The sequence below is a fragment of the Notolepis coatsorum genome (assembly GCF_963971535.1).
Source record: "Notolepis coatsorum genome assembly, chromosome: 2".
NCBI classification, from domain to species: domain Eukaryota; kingdom Metazoa; phylum Chordata; class Actinopteri; order Aulopiformes; family Paralepididae; genus Notolepis; species Notolepis coatsorum.
The window spans coordinates 175226248-175252944 of record NC_140166.1 but is presented as its reverse complement, the minus strand read 5'-3'; the positions used below and the strand labels follow the sequence as shown (position 1 = coordinate 175252944).

The following is a 26697-nucleotide window of genomic DNA, read 5'->3' as shown; positions in this document are numbered from 1 at the left end:
GTACAGCAACAAAGACAGGCTATTTTTTGACCGCTTTTTTCCATCCACCTCCCACATGCAGTCAGTCACATGCCAGGGTGAACCAGGAGGATGGTGCCCGCCTGCTCTCCCACCCCGCTGCCTGCGTCTCAGCAGCTCAACCCTGGGCAGCATCTCTCATCCTCCTCGTGATCCCAGCGCAGCGGTCTGGGAGCTGCTTCCTGCTGCCACTCCTTTCACAGAATGATGTCTCATCATCTGCTAACACAGCTGACCCGCACACAAACAATAGCCCTTTTAGAATAGCAGCAGTAATTGGGGCAATTTTATTTATTTATCGTGTATTCATCTATTCCTTCAATCTACTAATGCAATCTGGTGTCAGGCGAAAGAAAACGTGCGCTGTAATTGCACAACCTGATAAAAGCAAACAAACCATAGCGATGGTTAGGTGATATTTATAATTCTTTATTTTTTTTTTAAAAGGAAAATAGCTTTCTATAGCAGTGTGTTTCCGTTGAAAAGGCCAGCGGGCTTGTGATCATTTGCACGGCCGCTGTACATGTGATGGCTTTCCTGGTTACTGTCCCTCCTCAACCTCAACACCTCACAAGACCAGAGTGCACTGTATGCCCCGGGCCTCTCCTCAGCACGGCTTTGTTTCTCTGATGTCAGAGGCAATAGTGGCTCCAGACCAGGTGACTCGGCTCAATGGGAAACATTGTTTTCACAGTTCCGAGTATACGGATGAGGCGGAGGCTGGGAAACGCAGGAATTCCAGGAAGATTCATTCCGATATTCAGATGATGAACAATTTTGCTGGAGGCAACTAGAATAAATATAACAGTTGGTTTATTTGAGTCACTGGATAGATAGAAAGATAGATCACCTCTGTGGCCATGAAATGTTTCGAGAGGCTGGTCAAGGATCACATTTGTGCCTCCCTCCCCAGTGATATGGACCCTATGCAATTTGCATACAGGTCAAACAGGTCCACTGATGATGCGGTCTCCCAAGTACTGCACAGCACCCTCTCTCACCTGGACCGACAGAAGGGGGGCTATGTGAGACTGTTGTTCATTGACTACAGCTCAGCGTTCAACACCATAGTCCCCACCAGACTGGTGGACAAGCTGATCGAGCTGGGTCTGAGCTCCGCTCTGAGCGCCTGGATACTGGACTTTTTGAGCGAAAGGCCCCAGGCGGTCAGGGTGGGGGGTCAGACCTCCAACACCATCACCCTGAGAATCGGGTCCCCCCAGGGCTGTGTTCTGAGCCCCCTGCTGTACTCACTATACACACACGACTGTGTGGCCAAGTTCAGCTCCAACTCCATAGTGAAGTTTGCGGACGACACAGTGGTGGTGGGGCTGATCTCGGACAACGACGAGAAGGCCTACCGGGAGGAGGTTGAGGTACTGGAACGCTGGTGCCAGGACAACAGCCTGCTCCTGAACATTGGTAAAACCAAGGAGCTGATCGTGGATTTTAGGAGGAGACAGCAGGAGGCACACACACCACTGAGGATAAACGGGGCTACCGTGGACAGGGTGAGCAGCTTCAAGTACCTGGGGGTCCACATCTCAGAGGACCTGACATGGACAACACACATAGACTCAGTCGTAAAAAAGGCGAAGCAGCGTTTCTACCACCTGAGACAGTTAAGGAAGTTCAGAGTATCTGGGAAGATACTCCAGTCCTTCTACTCCGGAGCTGTAGAGAGCATCTTGACTGGAAACATCACGGCATGGCAACAGCACGGCACAGGACAAGAAGGCCCTACAGAGAGTGGTGCGCTCAGCCGAGCTCTCCACGCACAAGCACACATGAGCACACACACAACACACACACTGTTCACGCTCACACACTAGCAGCCACTTTAACATGAGCACACACACACACTCATGCTGCACACGCTCACACTATGGACACTTTACAGAAGGAAAGGTCACTTTAAGAATAGTATAGCTTGAGATTGTATAATATAGCATTGTATAGCAGTGTACATAAAGACCCAGTGCCTCATCCGTAGCTAACAGGGTACTACACTACCACAGGACCTAGCATGTCCTACCATGCTCTGTAAATAACTCATGTACAGATACCGATATGCCTACTTTGTTTACTTGTTTATTGCACTATGTCGCTCTATTGGTTGGACTCTTATTATTATTATTATTATTACTTGTATTATGCACATCGTTGCGGGCGAGACCCCCCGCATTTCACTGTATACCTGTATGCCATGACAAATAAAACTCTTGTATCTTGTATCTTGTAGATAGAAAGATAGATCATTTTTGTTAGGGGTCGTTTTTAGTTGTGGGAACTTAAAATTACTTAGGCTCTGGTTCATTGGCCTTTCATCATGGATGGCAGGATATTAAAATCCTAATCTGGTCATTTGTGTTGGGTCAAAGGCAATGTCAAATCAATGTCTGAAGTGTTCATTGGTCAGAGTGCTCTTCCCAAAGGTAAAAGTTTAGAAACACGTTGTTTTAGCTTATCCCATCTTGACCTTATTTATAGGAATTTGGGCTTGGACGTGAACTATCTTGACCTACTGACACATTCAAATCGGGGATATTTGAAACATCTCAGTGATCAACCGTTTTGTTTGTTGGAAATAACGCTCTTTCACTACACGTTACATTTAATCTTACCGAGCAAGTGAACTCTTCTTCTTGTGTCTTGTGGCACTGAGACAACTTTGAATTACAAAGTCTTTAAAAGATGTTTTTCTTTAAGCTTTGACCTGTCTGACCTTTTCCACAAACTAAGCCCGACATGAGACCCTGACCCCTGACCTCCGCCCGCGGGGCTCACGGTTGGAAATCTTAATTTTTGTTTAGTTTAGAAAGAATTCATAGCACACCCAAGTTGATGGCATCAGTGGTTGGCTAAATGTAAAAACAGCTGATGTGCATTGGTTTACGCAACTCGTAAGGAACACATGGACTAAGAGACTAGGAGTCTTGAATTGAGTGCATGCAGTTCACGCCACAGTGGAAACAACAGCTGCTGTCGGCACAATTTACCAGAACATTGACATTGTTTTTAGAATAACAATCTATCAGTGCAGATTTGCAATGCGCTGCAATATGAATGTCAAGAAGATAACAGGGAAGATAGCACCTTTGTTTACACTGTTTATTTGTTCTCATATTTTTATATTCAGATCTAATTTTATAGCCTATATTTATGTCTTTCTACTATTATTACCCTGTCCATACCTGTACCTCCCCTCCCCCATGTTGCTATGACACCCGAATGTCCCCAAGGGGATCAATAAAGGAATATCTTATCTTATTTTCCTCATGGCCTTGTGTCTCTGACCTGTCTGACCTCTGGACACCCTTAATCTGTGGAGGTGACTCTTTCTGTCTTAAAGGGTCAAGATCGATGGTGCCTTCTCACAAAGTAATGGAGATCTAGTGCCAAAACCTTTTGATGTGTATAGGACCAATGGTCAACATGTAAGACATCAAAACATGCTATTGGACATGATTCATTTAAAATGTGGTTGCTTGTAAGTATTATGTCTTGTAATGAGCAAGTTATCTCAAAACACACATCTGATGTTTTTTAACTGCATCACATTTATAATGTAGACATTACAACGCATGGAATCCTTTGGAGGTCCACATGCCAGACAATATAATAAATGCAATATCTATAGGCTACTTGTGTTGAATAGATCTTGTGTTGAATAGCGCTTTGAAGATTAGAGAAGCAATACAGAGCAAGCAAAGGAGAGATGTATTGCTGATCTTTTGCACAAAGTCAATCAGTGAGTCAACTTTTCACAATCAGTGTGCTCTAAAGAGTATTTGAGGACAAATTAAATAGAATGTTTCACCATCATCTTCTACATTAGTATGCGATGGTATAATTGCGGCTAGTGAATATTTGGGCCAGATTTTGTTCCTCTAAGCAGTTGGTTTTATTTAATCTTATATCTATCATTTTACATTTCAGACAGAAATTTCTGCATCAGTATTTTTCTGAAACCTTCTTCATTGTACTCTGACCTTTTGTTATAACATTATGGGGAAATAATGTTTTTGACTGTATTGTATGTATTGATAAATGAAGTGAAAAAAATCTGTCTAGGACGACGGCAGCTTTGTTTCTATTTAGTTCAAGAAGTCAGCAAGGAATGTTGTTTCTTTCCACTACTTAGTATTGGAATTACGAGGGTTTGGACCAGAGGCTTTAGTGGAGGAGGAGAGATGCAGGTTCTCTGCAAGGCAACTCTCGAGTGCTGGAGAGCAACAATTATGCCCCCCCCCTCCCCTGACCCATTTCTCCTCACTCACTAGAGCTGCTCCCTCCTCTCCCGAGAAGACAGGGAGAGCCAACACCTCAGCCTCTCTCTCTTCTGAAACATGCCGCAGGACTGACCCAGCTCACAAACTGCAGGAGCAACACAGAAACACAACATTTCCATAGCTGATAATCAATATCAGATATTTTGTTGGTTGATGGGATTGTCAAATTGAGTCTCTTGTCATTTTGCTGTTGCCACCACTACCATCATCATCACCATCATCATCATCATCATCATCATCATCATCATCATCATCATCATCATCATCATCATAATCATATGATCATCACCATCATCATTAGCAGCATCCAAAATCTGACAGTTCTCTTCAAAAGGTTTTTAAGGTAAGTTGTTTCATTCCCATATACTGTAAAGCATTTTATTATGCATTATCTCTCTTTACACTCTTTCTTTCTTTCTTTCTTTCTATCTCTCTCCTCTCTCTTTCTCACTCAAAAGACGTATCATTTTGAAATTGTGAGGTGACTTTATGAAAGCTGACTGTATATTGTCTATAGTCAACCTTTCAGTGCCTTTGTCATTAGAGTCTTAGAGGGGATTTGCACCAGTGTGTTATACAGTCAGTGCTTTGTTTTAGGGATTCAAGGAATTAGGCTACTGTACGCCACCACTCCAGTCATAAACAGAAGTGTACAAATCCCTTTTATTCCCCTAATACCTTGATCAAAAAGAAAATGTGGTTAATGTGTTGTGCAGATGCTAGAGTATATAGGCTTTTGGCATTAGACATTGACAAGTGGCATCTGGTAATACATCAACCATCCAGACAATGAACCATGTAAGTCCATTTATTAATGTTTTACATGTCTGATGTATTTGTAGTATTAAATGTTCTGCATGTCTGATGTATTTGTAGTATCAAATGTTTTGTATGTCCCATGTATTTGTAGTATTAAATGTTGTGTATGTCCCATGTATTTGTAGTATTTGTAATAGTAGGATGTGATACAGGTAAATCGTCGGAAAGAACTCAACTTCTGCTGCCTTTAACCCTTTCAGCTGTACAAAGAAATAAACATTCTCACGATTATGTCACAATGGCTACAGGCCAGTGAAAGCTGCTGTATGGACGCCAGTATAATAATTTGCAGAAATTAGCCCAGTGCATACTCGTATTATAAAAAAAAAACAAGTATACACTTTATTTTACATTACTGACAATAATAGCATAATTGATTGGTAATTTAATCATTTTGGCAAATTATTGTTAGCTTCTATATTGTGTAAGATTTATTTAAATGGGCCAATTATATACCTCTCTAAACCCAGGTGGAGATTTCAAGATTAGCTAGCGCCACGCTGTTTTTTCATCTGTACTCCCTGGCACCAGCGTTTTTTGACCATTTTCACAATGTTTGCAGACCCATCGTATATTCTATATTATAGCTATGGAGACAATAGTATGGCTCATTTGAAAGGAAATATGTATACTCCAACAGGGAATAAACCGTTTAGTTCTACATACCTTCGTTCCTGCGCTATCCCATGCAAAAAATCGTCCCATTTCAAAATAATCCAGTTTAGTTTCCTGGAACGCGAGATATGATGTGTTTTGTGCGCATATGCGCATTTCGTGCTTGTTGCTCGCCTGATACCTATATTATTTCCAGGTCGAAGGTAACATGACCATATAGTAGAATGATTCACAAACCATGTGGGGTCCCTCGCGGAATCGTTTTCTGACGCTGGGATCATTACAAAGGCATGTTTTTTTTATGATGGGGTTCGATAAAATAGACGTTACCTTTGTCAGCAGGGCCCTATTTCCCGTACCTGGTTCAACTAAGTCCCATTAGCCAGATTAAATTAACCCAATGTTTGAATCCAGGCTTTCCCTGTTCCTCGAACGCTGATTCAGTCTCGTTAATTCGAACCAGACTTGATACTCAGGATAATTGCGTGCGGCCGCCTCACCTGAAAAGACAGCAGGTGTCGATCGCAGAAATCCTGATTTTCTAACGGCATTGATTGATTGATTGAAAACTTTATTAACAGATTGCAGAATGGGTACAATACAGTATGGCTCAATAGCCTCGCAGACAAGTTAAATGCATAATCTATAGGCACATTTTAAGTCCCTCATTACCCCAATCAATCAGATTATATTTCTTTAAATGTGCCTGCTGGCAGTAGGCTTAATGGAATGAATAATCGAATGAGATCTTGCTAGCGAAAATAATTAGTTCAACTCTTTCAGAATAAGTAGATAAAAACAAGCCCAAAAAGTATCTAATTGATACGAATTAATAGATATTTATGAGGATATCTGTACTGTATGTGCTTAGGTATCATGTACTATATAAATACATGTTTCCCAAAGTTTTCAAGGCGCGACCCCCGAAATAACGTGTCAGAGAGGCTTGGAGGCTTGCAGTTTCACTATTAGGGCATGCGTCCACCTAGCGCACATTTCCAGCTGAAAAACGCTGGCAGAGGGGAGCTCCAGTAGCTCACCGCGTATCTCGGTGCTATTTCGGCGTCGGGGACAACCGTGCGCGTCACGGATCTGGGGTACACGAGTTCGACTCCCGGACTCGCCGTATTTTCTCAGAGTGTCTTCCCCTGATCTATATCCCATTCAACCTGTTTCTGTTGGTCATGCTTGACCAGAAAAAGCGATAAACGCTAAAAAATGAAGTTTTAAAAAAAAAGAAAAACGCTGGCAGTGCGCCGGTAGTGCTGGGATGAAGCGCATCTTGTAGCAAGATGACAGAGAGAAAGAAATCTAGCGACAGCCATCTTTTTATCGTATTTTACTGCCGCGGTTTTGCACATATAGCATATTCTAATACACTTTATTGTATATTAATTATATATATAGTTATTGCCTGACACCACAGTTTGCCCTTTGCTTTTTATTAGCTTTTTATTAGTGTATTCGTGTAGTTATTAGTGTATTTGTGCTGTCTCTTGTGGGTAGACAGGCAGGCAACTCCGGTGTCAGGTTACAAACAGAGTGGTAGATATGATAGGCTGTGATTGGTTGTCTGAAAATGCGCTGAGCGCATTACTCTGAAAAGTTCAGAAAGTTTCAACTTTAAACGCTGGGTGCTGCCGCACAAAAAAGCTGAAAAGCGCTGAAAAAAGAAGCCGACTGCAGCGCATTTCCTATAGGCGGCAGCATGCGGCCGCATACGCTCCCTCCCCATTGGGATCAATTGACAAAAGATGCTTGCGCCCAGAAATATGTGGCAGGTGGATGCGGGCGCTTAATCAGGTTTTAATCTGTTTTCGGACATCATCCATACATGCATTGAATTGATTAACCTTTGGTTTATACCAGTCATGTTAATCACCTTCTTGTTCATCACCAGATAACAGTGCTTGAACAGATAAATGCATTTTCTCAAATTCATTCATCAAAACGTCAAAGGCTTGCAATTGCTCATTCATTTTCTCAAATCACGTCCACGTCATCAAATCCGTCAAACAGCGCATCTCCTCAAACATTTTAATCCCAGTTACAATATCACAATAACGTGTGAGTAACAGTGATACAATTCAACAATCCACATATTCAGATTCGTCGCGTAATTCACATACACAATCCACGCATAAAGACGCTTCAATTTATGCTTGAATGAAACACAATCCGGGCGCTCCGTTAAGCAAATACATCCACAACTGAGAATATGAAACTAATCAGAGCCAAACGCCCAGGGCCGGACTGGGGAAATAATTCATACCGGGAGATATAGCGCGAAATATAGCCCCAATCAGGCCACTTTTTAAGCGGGGGGTCTGGGGGTCCCCCACCCGGACATTTTTTGTTACAGTACAAAGACTTAATTTCCTGCATTCTGGTGAATTTTAGTGCATGTGAATCACAAACTAATGAGGCAACAATTGCTTAGTACAATGTACTGTTATGAACCTCAAATAAAACTGTTGTGGCACTAGCAATGCTACTCTCTCCACCTTCAAAAAGAAAAAAGCAAGAGCACAACATATTTTTCTATTTACTATTATAATACAGTTAACCACTCTCTCCACCTATTCAAACAGAGCAAGAGCACAATACCATATTCACTTTACTGATGCACTACCCATCAACAGTTAAAATAGCCCTTTACACAAACATTAAATAACAGACCTTTCATTACAATACTATAATAACAGTAGCCACTGCCAGAATAGTGACACATGTATCGCGTGTGGTGAGCACACGCATGCATGCACAATGAAGACAGAAGATTGCGTTGTCTCAATCATTTCAACTATAAAATGAGCTCAAAGTATGAGCTCACTGACTGAAATTTCCAACAACAAGCATCAATTGTCAAATAATATTGATCACATTAACTAGACTAGATGTTTTTGAGGAAATTAGAAAGGGAACAACAACTTAACCCTTGTGTCTGATCAGATTCTTATTTTTTTGATAACTTTGCAGTGATTATGTTTGTAGCCAATGTGGCAAAGGTGTGTAATCTTTGAATTATCTTGGAATTATTTTGACTTTTTCTTTCATAAATAGTTTATTCAACTTCAGCCCCAATCATAACCACCACATCTTGTTTTTTGTAATGTCAGATTTAACAACTCCTTTCATAAAAGTGGGCGTGTGCCATCTGCCATTCCATTCGCCGCCTCCGCTGTCAATCAGTTGTATCGCCTGGTCCCGCCTCCACCAATCACAAGCGGCAGCACGGCTCCATTGTGTGTGTGTGATCAGCGTGAGGGAGAGAGAGTCAGATAGTTCTCCAACTCTGTCGCAGACAGTGAAATCCTGGTTGTTCCCCACCCACCTAGGTTATCTAACTATCGCGCCGCGCCGCCGCCACAACTAGAAACAATGGCCTGGCAAAAAATAATAATAATTATAATAAAAAATATATATAATCTTTTTTTTTATATATAATATTTCTTTTTTATCTGTGCAGGCCAGGCCACCGGGAAAACTCCCGGTGCTCCCGATGGCCAGTCCGGGCCTGCAAACGCCCGATAGGTTTCATTCATTTGCAATGCGCCGTTATTAAAATAACCACATAGTGTGTATCGCGACTCCGAGCGCCGTATATATGACGTGCATTATTTAGGACAAAGTAAATCCATAGGCTGAATATGATTTATTATCAGCATTTTATGTATATTATTTTACATTTCAAAAGCCCCCTCTAGAAAAACGAAGCACAAAAACATAATTCAGAATGGCATAATCAATCAATCAATCAATCAATCAATCAGATTTATTTATATAGCACATTTCACATGACGCGTGTCAACCAAAGTGCTGTACAGAGGGTAGATACACAAGATACATATAGACAACAATCACACTCCGTTTTATGGGAGGGCACACAGGCAAACACATAGAAAAACAGGGCATGAGTCAGTGAACGGGAAAGGCTAGTAGGTAGAAGTGGGTTTTGAGCCTCGATTTGAAGGCATCTATCGAGGGGGCGAGCCTAATGGAGGTGGGGATGCTGTTCCACAGTTCAGGGGCTGCGATAGCAAAGGCACGGCCCCCCCTGAGTTTGAGGTTAGACCTCCGGACTGTCAGGAGCCTCTGATCGGCTGACCTGAGGGACCTGGTGTTGGAATATGGGGATAGGAGGTCTGAGATGTAGGAGGGGGTGTGACCATTAAGGGCTTTAAAAACAAATAGGAGAACCTTAAAATCTATCCTGTAGCGTACTGGGAGCCAATGAAGGGAGGCAAGGACAGGGGTGATGTGGTCTCTAATGGGACCTAGACTGTGAGGATTATTTCAGGAAGGGAGCTGGCATTTCTTTGCGAGGGCGTGGCCAGTTTTATCGAGCTAACTGAACTAAACCCTGCGCTGGACCAGGTTCAAACTTTCTGATCTGTTGCCATAGTGATTTAGACAATCGCACGTCGAGGAACGGAAAGGTCTAGCTTAAGTCAAGTTATCCTGAAAATTATCCGGCTAACTCAGTTAGCCAGGTACGAGGAACAGGGCCCAGGTCCACCAAAACCCCCATCCAGTTGCCTCTGGAGTGCTCTCCCGGCGGCGACTACCGCGGAGCGGTGAACAGAATACGTTACCTCCTCGGCCGGTTTGACTCTAGTATTTTTATGATTTACCAGAAGTGTCCAATGTAGTCTGGTGAAAAAGCACTGTATCATCCATAAGTGTGATCGTTTTGTCCTCTTCATAATAATCTCCAATAGTTTGCGATCGCCATTGCCGGTACCAGTTGCCTCTGGAGTGCTTACAACTCCGGCGGCAACTAATCTGGCCAGCAGTGAGTGAGAAACCCCCCCCCCCCCCCCCCCCCCCACAGTATACTAGCCCAGTTCAAAAGGTAGGCGATACTGCCATCGTCATTTCAATTCCAATTCACTCAGAGCTACCAGAATCACACAAGAAGGTCCGGCTGACTGTTTAGTATAATAATAATAATAGCAAGGAAGAAAAACGAGTATTTACGTTTTTGGTGGCGAACGCATGGGAGGCAAAAACAAGTATACTCGTTTTTTGGCGTCCAATGAGTTAATGCATTAGGACCTATAGGATTTCACCTCTTAAACAAATAAATAGTTGAGTGATGAGGATCTATGTGGCAACTACTGTAGAAAGGTGCGCTCAGTAGAAGCAGTGTGCCCGGTGGCACGCAGGACACACAGACAGACAAACACACAAACACACAGACAAAAACACTGACCAACAGATACACTGACTTATTTCAGTGGACAGTGATGGAAAGGCATTCATGCATAAATGTTTTTAATGTATAGATATACTGTAGCACTGACAATAGATTCACTATTATATGGCATTTCAATGTTGTAAACAGAGGCCAGATAGCCGATTCCCTGAGAGCAGCAAACCTGTGTAGTATCGCCCTCTTGTGTTCAAAAGGTATAACTTCATACTGCATCTACTATATTTCAATGGACAATGATGGAAATGAACTTGTCGTGGACCGATTTGCTAAATATTCCAGAATTCAGGCCTGCTGTCAGCCTATATGCAACGTTTCATCCACCCTAGCCTTTTAGTTGGCGAGATATGCTGCTGCACACACACACACACACACACACACACACACACACACACACACACACACACACACACACACACACACACACACACACACACACACACACACACACACACACACACACACACACACACACACACACACACACACAGATGCAACCGATCTCATAATCTCCCCCAGGCGTTATGCGTCACACACATATAACCCTCTTGTAATATATTTTTTTTTATCTACTTTTTCTCCCATTTTCTATTTTTCTCCCATCCCAATTTCGTATCGTCCAATTCTACCCTCCCCTGTCTCGAACGCTGTTAGACCATGCCTCCCACAAGCCGGCTGCAATGTGGACTAAGCCTTGCATCACGTGTCCCCTCCGGTACTCGAGGAAGCAGCAGTCGCATCTTTTCACCTGCACAGCGCGATCTCTCAGCGTTGGCGGTCTGCGTTTGGAGGGCACGCCGCCCCCGTCACTTCCTGATTCTGCTGCGCAGGCGCACCAACCGACCTGTAGGAGTCGCTGTCCACAACGTCCGATCCCCACCCATCAGCTTCCCACCCCCTAATACTGCCAATTGTATTAGTATGAACGACCAGCCAAGCTGATAGCAATGCGGAGAGCTGGGCTCGAACCCAGCGTCTCCTGCATTTGTGGTGAACGCCTTGCCCACTGCACCACCTAGCTGCCCCCACCCTCTTGTACATTGTAGTAAAAACCACAACTGCAACCAGTGACCTCTTCCATGCATGATACATTTCATAATCCTGTTACAAAAGGAGCTGTGGATGGGCTTAATCCGTCTACTGTAAAAATGTGGGTATTTCTGTGCAAATCTGGGCAAACAGTAAACACAGTTATGAACACTATTTGTCACTCGCTGCCAAAACGCACACAACCAGAGGCAAGTTAATCATGAGGGAAATCATTCTTCCCTCTGATGGAGCACATCAAAAGCATCGGACATGGAGATCATGTAAGACATCTGCAACAAGATAAAGAGAGCAGCTCCTCTCAGTTCTCTGTCAATTCTTTGAAAACTCAAAAGCTTCAGCACATATAACTACTACATCATTCACGAGCTTAAAGGGTTGTTGTCTTCTTTTAATGGGAGAACCACCTCTCCCATTAAACCAATCCCTACTGGCTTTACAAGGTATTGTCGTGTTACTTCACACGGTAACAAATACGTGAGTCCTCTGCTGTGGTTGTTAGTATACTTTATTAGCTTATCCGTAGCTACATTACACAGGTGTTCCTCCTCGCTTCTGTCGTCTCTGCCTGACCCCCGAGTATGGTGGCCTGTACACTGTCGTATAACGCACACACATTTACATAACACCACAGGTATTAGCTAAATGTAAACTGCAATAGGCTTTATTCAGTACACATACAATCTTGAAATGAGATAGCTGTTTATAAATGACACACAGCACCCGTTTCACAGCGGCCATTTTGACATGCCAATGCAGGGTAAACATAGGTGTAGTTGATGACATTAATTCGGCTTCCATTCCATTTAAGTGTGGAAGAACCATTTCAGTGAGACAGCATGCACAATACCAGGGCCCTGGGTGGGCCACACCTAAATGGGATGGAACCCTAATTAATGTGATTAACTACACCTATGTTTACCCTGCATTGGTGTGTCAAAATGGCCACTGTGAAAAGGGCCTATTGGTTGTGGCCCGTTGACATTGCATCACTTCCCAGTGCATCATCAGCCCAATTCACTACTTTAAGCCCAGCACCTCCTGACCATAATTGCCGAGTGGCTCACGCGAGCCTCACGTTCCTCTGAGGGCATTCTTCTCCAGCCCTATCATGAGGACCAATTCCCTGCATGAGTGCATTGTAGCAAAGAGCTGAAAAGGGAACACGTGAATTACCTTATAGCCTCACATGAGAACATTAATCCCGTTGGATTCGTACAGCCTGTGTTAAACAGCTGTAGCAGACATACTTGACAGCGAGGATCACATGCTGCTTTACATACCTTGACTGAACTCGTGCACACTTAGCTCATGCATGGCAATAGTATGACCATCAGCTGAAAGGGTTTTGACCCCCCCCCCCCCGATGTCAACTGATGGTGGTACTTGAACTTAATGTGTTTCCATTCCATATGTAGAAGGGTGGATTATCCCTACTTTATGGGAGTGGATGTACACTGTCACTAGGTAGTGGGAACGCAGCAGATCTGGGTCCGGCTGAGTCCCCGACTGTAATGCAGGAGTATTAGAGTTGAGATTTAGCAGAGGGAGTGGATGGGGCCTAGGATTTACTAACCTAGGGGTGGTGCGCTGGTCCTTCTTGCCCTCCAGGGCGACTCGCAGTAATTCCCCAAAGCAGTACCCTTCCTTGTTGACGAGCAGAGACCTGTCCCAATGATGCATAAACAGGGAGTGGGAAAGGGTTAAACAATAATGTGCATTACCCGGACAGGAAGGGGTTAAAACAACAGACACATTAACAGACACGCACACAGTGCTCCCATTTGTACGCCTCTCTTTACTTGTTCTTTTAACATGCAATCAACACAAGGCACTTTGGATGGCATTTAGATCTGTCACTATACAGTAATGAAACCCGTCCCTTTAAGGGTTGAGATACTTGGCACCTAGTGCTCTCACTCTACAGTAATGAAACCAGTCCCTTTAAGGGTCAAGCTACCTTTCTATGCACCCGTAGGTGGGGAGAGAGGGGGGGAAAGAGAGAGAGGGGTACGGGCAAGCTCCGCGAGCTATTCAATGGGATTTTATAATGGAACACACGGTTATCACACAACACATTTAACCAAAAGACAGTGGGCCCACATTTGAAACAAAAGTCCTATCTATAGCCGGCATTCCCCAAAATAATAAATGTCGGGGCGCCCCTAGTCACTGCTACCAGTGTCGGTTCAAAGTACTTATTCTCTTTGCCCTTAAAGGGCACGTTCTGGACAAAGAAAAGGTTTGCCGATAAAGTTCCAGCGCTCGGAGCGCTAACTGTACCTGGCTTGAGTGTACTAACCAAGGGCTGGCCTGCTCTCACACCGAACGTCCGTGTGGTGAGATGGCCGTCGAACAGTCCCGTGATTGTCACCCGTGATAGCCGGAGGCGGGCTAGGTTGACGTTAGGCAGGTGACTGCTGGAGGTCTTCGGCTAGGAGGAGGCTGGAGGTGGGTGCAGTCCGGCGACGTCCGTTGAGGGGTCCGCTGCTGGGCTGGGAGAGGTGGAGCGACACGCGAGCTAACTGTGCTCCTAGGCCTATTTACTTGAAGCTAAGCTGTGGGTCGGTGTGACCCCCTGTCCTTTCGCCTATACTTTAGCTAAAACGCAACGTGTGCAGTATCCACAGCACTCTCCGACAGTAGAACGTCTCCTTCTTTGTTCAAAACGTATCTTTAGCATTAACTGGAAAGCTAAGCTATCGCATACTACATTACTAACCCGCCTCGTGACGGGGGTTGTATTCCGCATGCTTAATGTCCAGAGCTCCAGCTCTATGCGACCTCTTGCTTCTGTGGAAAAACGATGAAGAGGTAGTTCTGCTACAGGAGCCCCACCTTCAGCCAGTCCTTCTTCACCTGTTGTCACCCCTTGCCCAACGTCGCACCAGCTCCTCCTGGTGGCAGTCCAGTATCATGTCCCACTATTAAGTGTCAATGTTAGGAGGTGGAGAGTGAGTTTACACAACGTTATCCTGAACACAGCAGTGAGCACAGTAGAGTACAAGGAATTAGGGTTAGACACATTGAATTATTGTTAGACATGTTTCTTGGTGTATTTTTTGGATATAGATTTCCATAATCTCCACTTAAATTGCGACAAGAGATACAAAAATAAATAAAAAATACCCCTCTGATAAAAATCTTGTTGGTCAAGCCCCTGCCTCCAAAAATGCCTATGTATGATCCTGGACACCAGCGATCAACGACACTCTGTAGGTCTGAATATTGTTCAGAGATACTGCTGACCACACAGAGTGCCAGAGAACATTTAACTAAAACACAAGAGAAAACATTAACTTCCTCTGTCATACAGTAGAGCTCTCTGTTACCCATGGGCCCAGGCCACCCAGGAAGTCAGTGACGTATATGTATTCTGGCACATTTACATTGATGTGGAAACTGAAGATGTTGATTAATGTGTACTGTCCCTGGGTAAAATAATTATTATAATAATCTGTAATGCCATCAAACAGAGACCTACTAACTTTACTAACTTTACTAAATTTACTAACGTCTGTATCTTTGCTCCCTGATAGCAACAACTCTGTTCTCACCTTCACACACTTATACTCCTCTGTTAGACTAGTAGTTACTGGTAGCTGGAGAATGCCTTTCCCATACAATGCCACACTACTAATACACAGAGGAACTCCTAGCCATTTCCTAATAGACAAACTAACCAATCTCTCAAGCCGTTCTACCTTTGATATTGGCACTTCATATACTGACTAATGGCCACATCAACTCAAGGGAATCAAGGGAATACCTACCCAAACCTTTCACTGACTTGTCCCTTATTGATGGAATTTCCTCCTCATCTACATAAAACGTTCTTTCTATTACCTTCCCTCTGGTCAATGAAATGCTTCTTGACTTACTAGGCTTAAGTAAGTAATAGAGGGCTAGGATGAAAATTAAGATTCAAGATTCAAGATTCAAGAAATGTATTTATCACATATTACATACCAGGGCATACAGTGAAATGCTGGTGACCATGCACGCTTTGATTGTGCAATAATACAATGCCGTCTATTTTATTATCTTCTACTTATTTAATTTACTATTGTATTATTGCACAATCAAAGCGTGCATGGCCACCGGCATTTCACTGTATGCCCTGGTATGTAATATGTGATAAATACATTTCTTGAATCTTGAATCTTGAATCTTAATTTTCAGATTCCTAGCCCTCTTGAGATTCTCATTTAATTTCTCTAGTAACCTTTTTGTACAAGGCACTGTCCTGGTCACTATTGTCATCCATGTAAGCCCTAATTGGTTGGAGGCACAGTACGTCCTGCCGTCTCTCCCCACCTACCATCCACTTTGAGACTCTAATAATGACTTCCATCACCATTGTGAATGCTAGTGGGAAAATAGTACACCCTGCCATAATGCCTATCTCTAGTCTCTGCCATGCTGTTGTAAAGTCTGTAGTACTAAAACACATTCTAAAATCTTGGAAGTATGCTTTCACCAAGTTTACAACCCCTGGCACTCTAAAGCAATCAAACACACTTCAAATAAGATGTGGTACAGAGCCAAATGCATTTGCCAGATCTAAGAAATTAAATGTAAATGTATGTAAGAAATGTAAATCTATTTTCTGTATTTTGTCTGACTGAATCGGGTGCCATAATACTAGTGTGTTCTATGCATCCTGCAAACCCCGGGATTCCTGCTTTCTGCACTGTGGTATCTAGGATTCCCCTGCTCTACACCAAGCTCTTGGTATAACCTGTTTATCCCATACTACTCTCAATAACCTCGACAAGAATCTAAGTACATCACGCACACTTTTATAAATCCAGCCCTGGGGCTGAAGAGGCCTTTGCACGCCTTACTACAGCTTCCACTTCCTTTCCCCTTGGTGGCCTTATATCCATTGTATACTCTATCTCTCCTAACGGTGGTATATCTTGAGGAAGGCCAATTTCTCTATTCTATTCTGAGTATTTTTCTTTGTTTTTTTGTTACTCCTCTATCTCTTGCTTTGAAGCTTTGAATTGTTCTCCCTTTCCTTGGCTGAACATTCCTTTAACAAACATATATGGATCCCTATATCATGCTGTCCTGACTCGCTTCTTCTTCTTCTTTCTCTTCCTCCTAAGTTGTTTTGCCTTCCTGAGTACTGCTAACAAATTTCTTCCTGCAAAACATTAATTCCCTCTCTCTCATCCACTGACACCTTTATCCCCTGCTTTTTTTTTAACCTTATCCTCTCCTTCACTAATTTCACAAAAGCAATATATTCATAAATAATGTCTCCTGTCTTCTCTATTTTATTTACCACTGTTCCTTTAAGCCCATCTAACACCATTGTCAAATCCCTGTTAACCGTCTCCCATTCTTTCCTCTAATTTGCTCTAGTCTAGGCCATCTAACTCTAGCTTTTTTTTTGCCCACAGCTCTTTACTTTGACTGGCAAGCTAGCCTCAGTGCCATCTACACCCTCCTACAGTGCTTTCCCCCTCTTCCTCAGTGACAGGGTTACTGATATCTGTCACTGGACTTTAACCGACTGACTTGACTGACTTCTTAAGAAGTACTAATCAATGCGGCAAACCCACACTCCCTCTACCAAGCACTTCTTCCTTCACTCCCTCTACCAAGCACTTCTTCCTTCACCCCCTCTACCAAGCACTTCTTCCTTCACTCCCTCTACCAAGCACTTCTTCCTTCACTCCCTCTACCAAGCACTTCTTCCTTCACCCCCTCTACCAAGCACTTCTTCCTTCACTCCCTCTACCAAGCACTTCTTCCTTCACTCCCTCTACCAAGCACTTCTTCCTTCACTCCCTCTACCAAGCACTTCTTCCTTCACTCCCTCTACCAAGCACTTCTTCCTGCACTCTCTCTACCAAGCACGTCTTCCTTCCCTGATGTATTCTGAGGCCTTTTACTGTTGTTACTTTCTTCCACAAGGACAGATCTGGAGCTTCTTTCCCTCTACCACTTCACCCCTGCTCTTCATTGATGCATTCATCTTACTCATCATAGTGCTGTACCTTATGGTTCTAGTTCTGATCCAACTCAAAGTCCTGTCCGTTCCATGGTCTGTAACTGTCTAACCTGCCTGTAAGTCATCTTCTGCCCCTGCTCTCGCAGACTCTAGGGGTATTTTTCCTGTATTTGTTGTAGCTTTTTTTGTGTGCGGCGAAACTGTTTACAGTCTACACCACCACTTTAATGGGGTGCTAACCCATGGGGTCTATCCCCTTCTGTCAACTGTCTTTCCAGACTGCGGCTGTCACATGATTTCCCTTGTTGTCAGCTGCTCTATTCACAACAGTTACTAGCTAGGCTAGATCTGAATTTATGATAAAACACAAGATGCGTGTGCCCTAATGATAATTAAGGATTAGTGAAACAGAATACCGTACACAAATCAACCACACAATCACCTGGTGCACAGACAATAACCTCCTCCTCAACTCATCAAAAACCCAAGAACTCATCATCGACTTCAGACGCCATGAGCCAAACCCCCAAACCCCCATATCCATCTCCGGCAAACCCATAATCACCACAGACTCCTTCAAATTTCTCTGCACCCACATAAGCAATAACCTCAAATGGAAAACCAACACAGACCACATCCACAAAAAAGCCAATCAAAGACTCTTCTTCCTCCGCCAGCTCAAAAAATACAGAGTCAGAAAACATCTCCTGCTCCGCTTCTACCAGGCTATCATTCAAAGCATCCTCACCTTCTCCATAACAGTTTGGTACAGCAGTCTGGACACTCACTCCAAAAACAAACTCCAAAGAATAATCAATAAATCCTCCAAAATAATCCGGTCCCCCTCCCATCTCTCGAATCATTATCTCTGACCCCACTCACCCAGCACACCACATCTTCCAGCTGCTGCCCTCCGGGAGGCGCTACAGATCCCTCACCACCAAAACATCCCGCTTTAAAAACAGCTTCTTCCCCACTGCCATACGGATACTGAACTCCCTGTGTAGCACCCCCCCCCCCCCCCCCCCCCCCCCCGCAACCCCCCCTACCTCTGTTGCTATGGACATGGACATAAACTCTGAACTTTGATATTGAGGTCTTGTAATTGTGTATTTATGTATTTAACTGCATGTAGTATGTACGTAATATGTACATAAGTGATGTTATATGTTCTATGTTGGAACAATGCTGTAACATGCTGCACTGAAATCAAATTCCACCAGCCTGGCTGGGTGGTCATTAAAGATAATAATAAAAAAAAAGAAATTAAAATTAAATTAGTGCTCAATGAAGAAACCCACTCCCATTGCATAAAGTCTGTTATATATGTAACGGTTGTCATATCGTCACCTTAAACTTCGATGCCCCGAGGGAGTCGACAGTACAGACATCACGGGTCGACAGCACAGACCACTATACCAAGAGGTGAATTCACTGCTTTGCAATGTGTCTATGTGTCTTTTAAGGGTGAGAGTGAGTTTAACCCATAGTACCGCTACTCGCCACAGTCACTTCACAACATCTGAAGTCCATCGTGACTGCGCCTCACGGTACCATCTGTTACACATATATATATATATATATATATATATATATATATATATATATATATATATATATATATATATATATATATATATATATATATATATATATATATATATATATATATATATATATATATATATATATATATATATATATATATATATATATATATATATATATATATATATATATATAATATAAGATAATGTGTTATATATATGTGGCCAGCAACTTCAACCCACACATCAAACCAAAACAAAAAATTTAAACAAAGTGCAATACCAAGCAGGGCTCTTTTCCATGACTTTTACTATGGCAGTACCACGGTCAATTATTAATACAATGGCCATGGTAAAAAATTGAAAATGACCATCAATCTACCACGACATATATTTTTTAAGGGTTATCCCTTTCGGCTGTCAACTGGAAACCATCATTAGAGCACAAATCCTATTATGATTCTATGTTCCCTCAGGGGCGTCTCACCATGTATCTGGAGAACAAGGAGCTGATGGAGCTGAACCAGGCCTCTGCCCAGGTCCACCAGGCCAGGGGCGGCCTGAGAACGCCAGAGGCCGTGGCTGGGAACTTTGGGGAGCTGCGTCTGCTGCAGGGCTTCACGGAGAGGAGAGAGTCCCAGAAGGTGCAGCAACAGTCGGCTGTTTTGCCATCGAGTCAGTGCGTCATCCACGCCGAGGGCTTCGTCCCTGTCCGCCAAGAAGACGGGTATGTCAGCTACAAGCTCCCTGCTTTGTATTCCTCTCTATAACTCGCCGCTCAGGAAGCACAATAAGTCAAGGAGATGATTAATTCATTATACATACAACATCATGATACATAATGGGTAAAGACCATGCCACACTAGACAAAACACCAAGGAGTTGTGTATCTGCCTGCATTGTATGTATATTGTGTGTGTGTGTGCATGTGAGAAAATGCCAAACAATAGACTGGCACGAATAATTAGTTGGGGAATCATATTCTAGAACGCAGTCTCGTTCTCCGTTTTCCCTTAGCCTGGTAATCACTTGCACTCTTGCTGTTTTCTACTGACTAAACAGTTGTGAGACGCAGGTGATGGAGGACGGGCAGAGTGCCCCTGCTCTTTTTGTCTCTTGTCCCCTAATGCCCAGATCAGGCTGATGTCATTTTGCACTAGACATTGCTGAGTATCTATTTCCCAGCTGAAGGGGTGTCCTAAAAAGACACTTTCAAAAAGAAGTCCTGCTAGAGGGACACTTGTACCAGAATTATTTTTATTTTACAAGGTCCTCTCATAGGATGCCCTGACAGACCCTGATGCCCTGACCAAGAACCATAGACCCCTTAGCCACAGTCTGCTGAACCCTGGACCACGAACCTCTTTCCCATAGACTGCTGAACCCTGGACCATGAACCCCTTTCCCATAGACTGCTGAACCCTGGACCACGAACCCCTTTCCCATAGACTGCTGAACCCTGGACCATGAACCCCTTTCCCATAGACTGCTGAACCCTGGACCACGAACCCCTTTCCCATAGACTGCTGAACCCTGGACCATGAACCCCTTTCCCATAGGCTGCTGAACCCTGGACCATGAACCCCTTTCCCATAGGCTGCTGAACCCTGGACCATGAACCCCTTTCCCATAGGCTGCTGAACCCTGGACCATGAACCTCTTTCCCATAGACTGAACCCCAAAACCATGGACCCCTTTCCTAAAGGCTGAACCCAAAAAACATGGACCACGGACACCTTTCCCATAGGCTAAACCCCTATGCAGTATGCAACTCTGGTACTTTTAAGGAAATGTGCCCCCTACCCTCTGCCTGGAAAAGTGTGTGCATGCCAGTGCTTCACGTGCAAAATCACATTACACTCGCTATGTCTGTCAAATATGAAATTCTTCTTTTGGATGAATGAACAGATGTGAAAAACAGAGGGGTTTCCTGGCGGAGCAGCAGTGTTCACACAGAACAGGAATTAAATGTGTGTACATGATGGAGGGGGTGCTAATCTCTGGCCTGTGGCTGTGACGTTATTGGGATTAAACTCTGGAATTTCTCACTTTACGCACTCAAACATGATGAAAGTGAGTCCCACAAAGTGATCTCTCCGTCTCTGTATCCTACTATAGGCTTGGTAATAACTTAAACATGTTGTGATTTGCACCAGACATTCACGATATATCACAATGTTTTATCTTAATAGTGAACATTTGTTGAATTGATAAGAAATCAGAACTATAGTTATTGAACGGAAACGATTCCCCCTGTTATATAATACATTTTGTATAGATATGCCTCACTGTTCGTCCCAATCACATGGTCTCTGAACTGGAAGCACAGTCCCGTGTGTAATTCAGATTTTAGATGCAGTTTGCTTTCCGTAGTGAGGCCAATACACTCATTGGGTCAATTCTCATTTTCTACCGACCGCAACCACCCAATCTTTCTGCTGCCCAGTTGCATCTTGGGAGAGCAGTGGAGTCACGATGAGGAGAGTGGCGGCAACATTTGGAGACTTGTGGTAAATCTCTATATAGTTGTATAACTGCGTCGGAGAGGATTAATGCTGTAAATATCTAATATCTAATCTAGCCTAGACCTCTGTCCAAGACTCTAGTGGCTACATCCTAGAGAGCACAGGATCATGACACATTGGGAGTGAAAATATAGAACCACCTTTGCCTGATACTGCCTGATATTGCATTTCGTTTCACTTCATTGTTCAGTCTGAAAGTGCTTCCAGTCTGGCCAGTTTCAGGCATTATTATCCTGGTCAACAGACTTGATAGGTATAAGTAGACTAATGGAAGTTGATTGGCTCGGTTAACGGTCCAACCGGAGAAAGCACCAATCAGGGCAGCAGGACTAGACCCTGAATCACAAAATTATTTAAAAAGTAGGCGGGACTAACAGCTAGTGATTCAGGGTCTAAATCAAGACAAGAGTCACAAAACTGATCCCATGCAGTATGTTAACAACTGTCTTAATTTTTTGTTTTTGTTTTAGGGTTAATGTTGACAGAGTCACTTATGGGGCGACAATAAGTTGGTCATGACGACAAGGTCTTCTCACTTAGCCATTAATCGGCGTGGTTTATTATCACATTGCACCCAACAGTACATGAGACCTTCTCTCAGTGAGAGGTAGATGGGAAGAGACAGAGGGGGAGTTAACATCTCCTTTTATACCTCTTACCTGGCGCCAGCATTAATAGCTCCGCCTATAGCGCCCTCTTGTGGAAACAGTTAGACAGTTACATGCAATCGTACACATCACATAACTTTAACACTCCCACTTACGGCTGTCTTGTATACTGTACAACTTTTTCAAAAACAATCTTCAAAGAAAATAATACAGTTCAGAGCATCAAAAAGAATATGGCAGTCAATACTACACAACAGTGAGTTCAAGTTCCTGGGTCTCAGTGTGAGTGAAACCCTGTCCTGGAGCACCAACACCACCTCAGTGATCGGAAAAGCTCAGCAACGCCTATACTATCTAAGGGAGCTGAAGCAGGCTGGCCTGCCACAAAATCTCCTTGTCAACTTTTATCATTGTGCGGTTGAGGTTGCATACATCCGGCTTCAACATGGACGGTCGCATTTTACGTAGCTCCCGTAACCAACGCAACAGAGCAACAACAAAAAAGTACTTTGCGCATTTTCTACTTTCCCTCCTGTGGATTATGGATTTGTACCTGAATTCACAACTCAAGCAGCAACTCCAGACAGAAGTGGAGGGTAGCGAAAACGTAAAACAGCAGTCCCATTGCGACTTCTATTTGTTAACGGGCTCGGAGAGGAAACATCCAGCCTTCGGAGCCACGACCATCCACACAGTACTTACTGCAAATCCGGAACGAAAGAAATTACCCCCGGCAGGCAAGTGTAATAAGAGATCAATGTTTTTATTATACCTGCTCATGTCGGGTGACATTCATCAGAACCCTGGTCCCGTAATGACACGGAACCAGAGACTACAGTCAAATCTGCTGACCCAAGAAGCAGCAGCCAGCACAACAGATCAACGGCTACCCACACATACTGCGGCTAACGACATGATCAACGGCAACATTCCTCCTCTGTCACCTCTGCAAAAGAACCCACGAGAGGCCACAGCGAGAGGGAAGGAACCGGGGTTCACAACCGAGGCGCCCAGCACGTCGCGGGGACAAAACAGCGAGGCATCGCTCCTCACACCGGTGCCGGAGATCAACAGCATCCACGCAATTGACGCTTCAGCCAGCAGTTGCACCAGCCGACCAGCAAGCGGCGACATACCCTCACAGAAGCCCCAGCGGACTCGGCGAGTGGCTAAAGGGAGAGCGGCGCGGGACATCGAGACCACCAAGGACCCGACGGTTAGCTTGGCTGGCCCCGCCAAGGCCGCCATGCCAGCTAGTCTACCCGGGCCGAGGCCAGGACAAAAGGCACCCCCCCTCCCCCACAATGGAGTACAATCAGACATATCTGTAATCAACCAGCCCCCCCCCCCACATCGCGGGCTTTCACACAAAGGAATACAGACTCCAGCAAAGGACAAAGCATCACCCCCTCCCCCCCTCCCCACCCACGGCACAAACAGCAACAACGCCCCCCCTCCCCCCACCACAGGACAGGACACAATTGAACAGAGTTACCTCAACTGTGACGACGTCAATCTTATTACAAGCAAAAATGGACTTCACATATTTCATCTAAATACAAATAGCCTGAGACCTAAACTGGCTGAAATCAAACAGTTGTTTTTAAACGGTAAGGCTAACATATTGTGTTTCACAGAAACAAAATTAGACTCATCTGTACAGGATCCAGAGATTGAAATTGAAAACTACTCAATAGTCAGGAGGGATAGGAACCAGTATGGAGGTGGCGTCTGTGTGTATATACACAAGGATACCAAATACATCAACCGTACTGACCTTAACCATGATGAAATTGAAACTGTTTGGATTGAAATCTTATTAGACAGGGCGAAACCAGTACTAGTAGGCACAATCTATAGACCACCAGAACAGAGTGGCTTTTATGACACACTTGATGGGTGTTTAGCTGGGGTGGAGGGGGTAGAAAAAATTCTTATTGGGGACTGGAACACGGATATGCTGCGTAAATCAGCACCCGTCTTCAAGGCCTTCAGTAGATTTTCTGACCTGCACGGTTTCAGCCAGCTAATCACACAACCCACAAGGGTATGCGATTCGACACAAACCACCATTGACCTCATTTTGACCTCTGACAAGTCCATGATCTCCAGTAAAGGGGTGATAGCATGCGGGTTAAGTGATCATTATATGATTTTCTGTACCCGCAAAAAGCTAAAACAGAAGGCCGGCTGTCACAAAACAGTCACATCTAGAGACCTCAAAACTTACTCTAGAGAGGCCTTTAACCTAGAACTGGGGAGCTTGGACTGGTCAGATGAGCTCAGTGGTACACAGGTTGAAGAAACATGGCTTGGATTCAAAACCAAATTCACAGCAATACTCAACAACATGGCACCGATAAGAACCACCAGGGTTAAAAATCGCGCTGAGGCATGGATGCACACTGAAATACTGGCCGCTATGAAAACCAGAGACAAAAAATGCTCTGAACTTCATAAAAGTCAGACAAAGCTTTCCAAAAGCTCAAACAGTGAACTCCAAGCCCACGTGGTTGAACTAAAAATCCAAAGAAACAGACTAAGAAATGACGTAAACACCATGATCAGAACCGCAAAAAGAAATTTCATCAACGACAAAACTGAGGAAAACAAAAACAAACCCCGCGAACTTTGGAAATTACTCAATAATCAACTAGGCTGCAGTAAAAAACTTAAAACCAGATTCTCAAACATAAACATAAAGACGGACAACACGCTCATCACAGACAAGCTGGATGTAGCCAATTACTTAAACATCTTCTTCACAAACATAGCCACAACACTGGTAAACAAACTACCCTCCCACTCAGGGCATTATGGGGTAGAACACATAGTAGCATACTACAAAAACCTAGGGGTCCACAAAGACGACTTCAAACTTGAAATGGTAACAACCGATGAGGTACTCAAAAAATTGAGCGCCCTCCAACCTAACAAGGCCACTGGCCATGACAACATCCCCTCCAAATTCCTCAGAGACGCAGCAGCCGCCATCACCCCAGTCATCACACACATAATAAACCTCTCTATAAGACAGGGGCACGTCCCCAAGGACTTCAAAATTGCGAGAGTGACCCCTCTACACAAAAAGGGCAGCAAATTAGACCCAGGCAACTACCGCCCTGTTTCTATTCTTACCTCCATCTCGAAAGTCATGGAGAAAATAGTCTACGAACAGGTCGAAAAGTACCTGGCGGAAAAAAACCTAATCTACGAATTCCAATCTGGCTTCAGAACGTCCCACTCCACTGACACATGCCTCCTCTATTTGAACGACCACATCAAACAAGAGGTGGACGCTGGCAAATACTGCGGCATGGTCATGCTGGACCTACAAAAGGCCTTCGACACTGTCAATCACTCCATTCTAATGGACAAGCTAAAAGCAATTGGTTTTGATAGCCTATCAGTGAGCTGGATGCAATCCTACCTGGAGGGGAGAGAACAGATGGTAGAGGTAAACGGTACTCTATCCCCCCCCCTCACATTGAGCTGTGGTGTTCCACAAGGAAGCATACTAGGACCGCTACTCTTCCTAATTTATGCAAATGACATGTCGTCAGCCTGTGACTGCAACTTGTTCCTGTTTGCGGACGACTCAGCCCTGCTGGTCTCTGACAAGAACAAATTGCAGGTTGAAAAAACCCTCAGCACGGAACTAGGCAAAATCTGCATATGGCTCGCTGATAACAAACTATCATTACACATGGGCAAAACAGAGTCCATTCTCTTCGGTTCAAATAACAAACTCAGCAAGACCGACGGCTTCTCAGTTACAGTGGGTGACAATATTGTCACAAGGAAAGACGAAATTACCTACCTGGGTTCCATCCTAGAGGCAAATCTTTCCTGTGACAAAATGGCATCCAATGTAATAAAAAAAGTCAACCAACGAACTAGATTCTTGTACCGGATCTCCTCTCTGGTAAACAAGAATACCCTGAAGACTCTGGCAGGAGCACTCATTCAAGGGTACTATGACTATGCGTGCACCTCATGGTACCAAAGCACCTCAAAGGCGCTTAAAACAAAATTACAAACATCAC

At 43.9% G+C, this 26697-nt stretch overlaps 1 protein-coding gene across 1 annotated transcript in view; it reads left to right on the top strand.

Moving 5' to 3' along the window:
- Positions 1-20006: 20006 nt before the first annotated feature.
- oca2 (oculocutaneous albinism II) overlaps positions 20007-26697 on the top strand; it is a gene marked incomplete at its 5' end in the record, with an annotated part of 177527 nt that continues 170836 nt past the window's right edge. The window contains one exon of the mRNA XM_084308397.1: positions 20007-20245. Coding sequence (XP_084164523.1) covers positions 20007-20245 — 239 coding nt within the window. The remainder of the gene's footprint in view (positions 20246-26697) is intronic.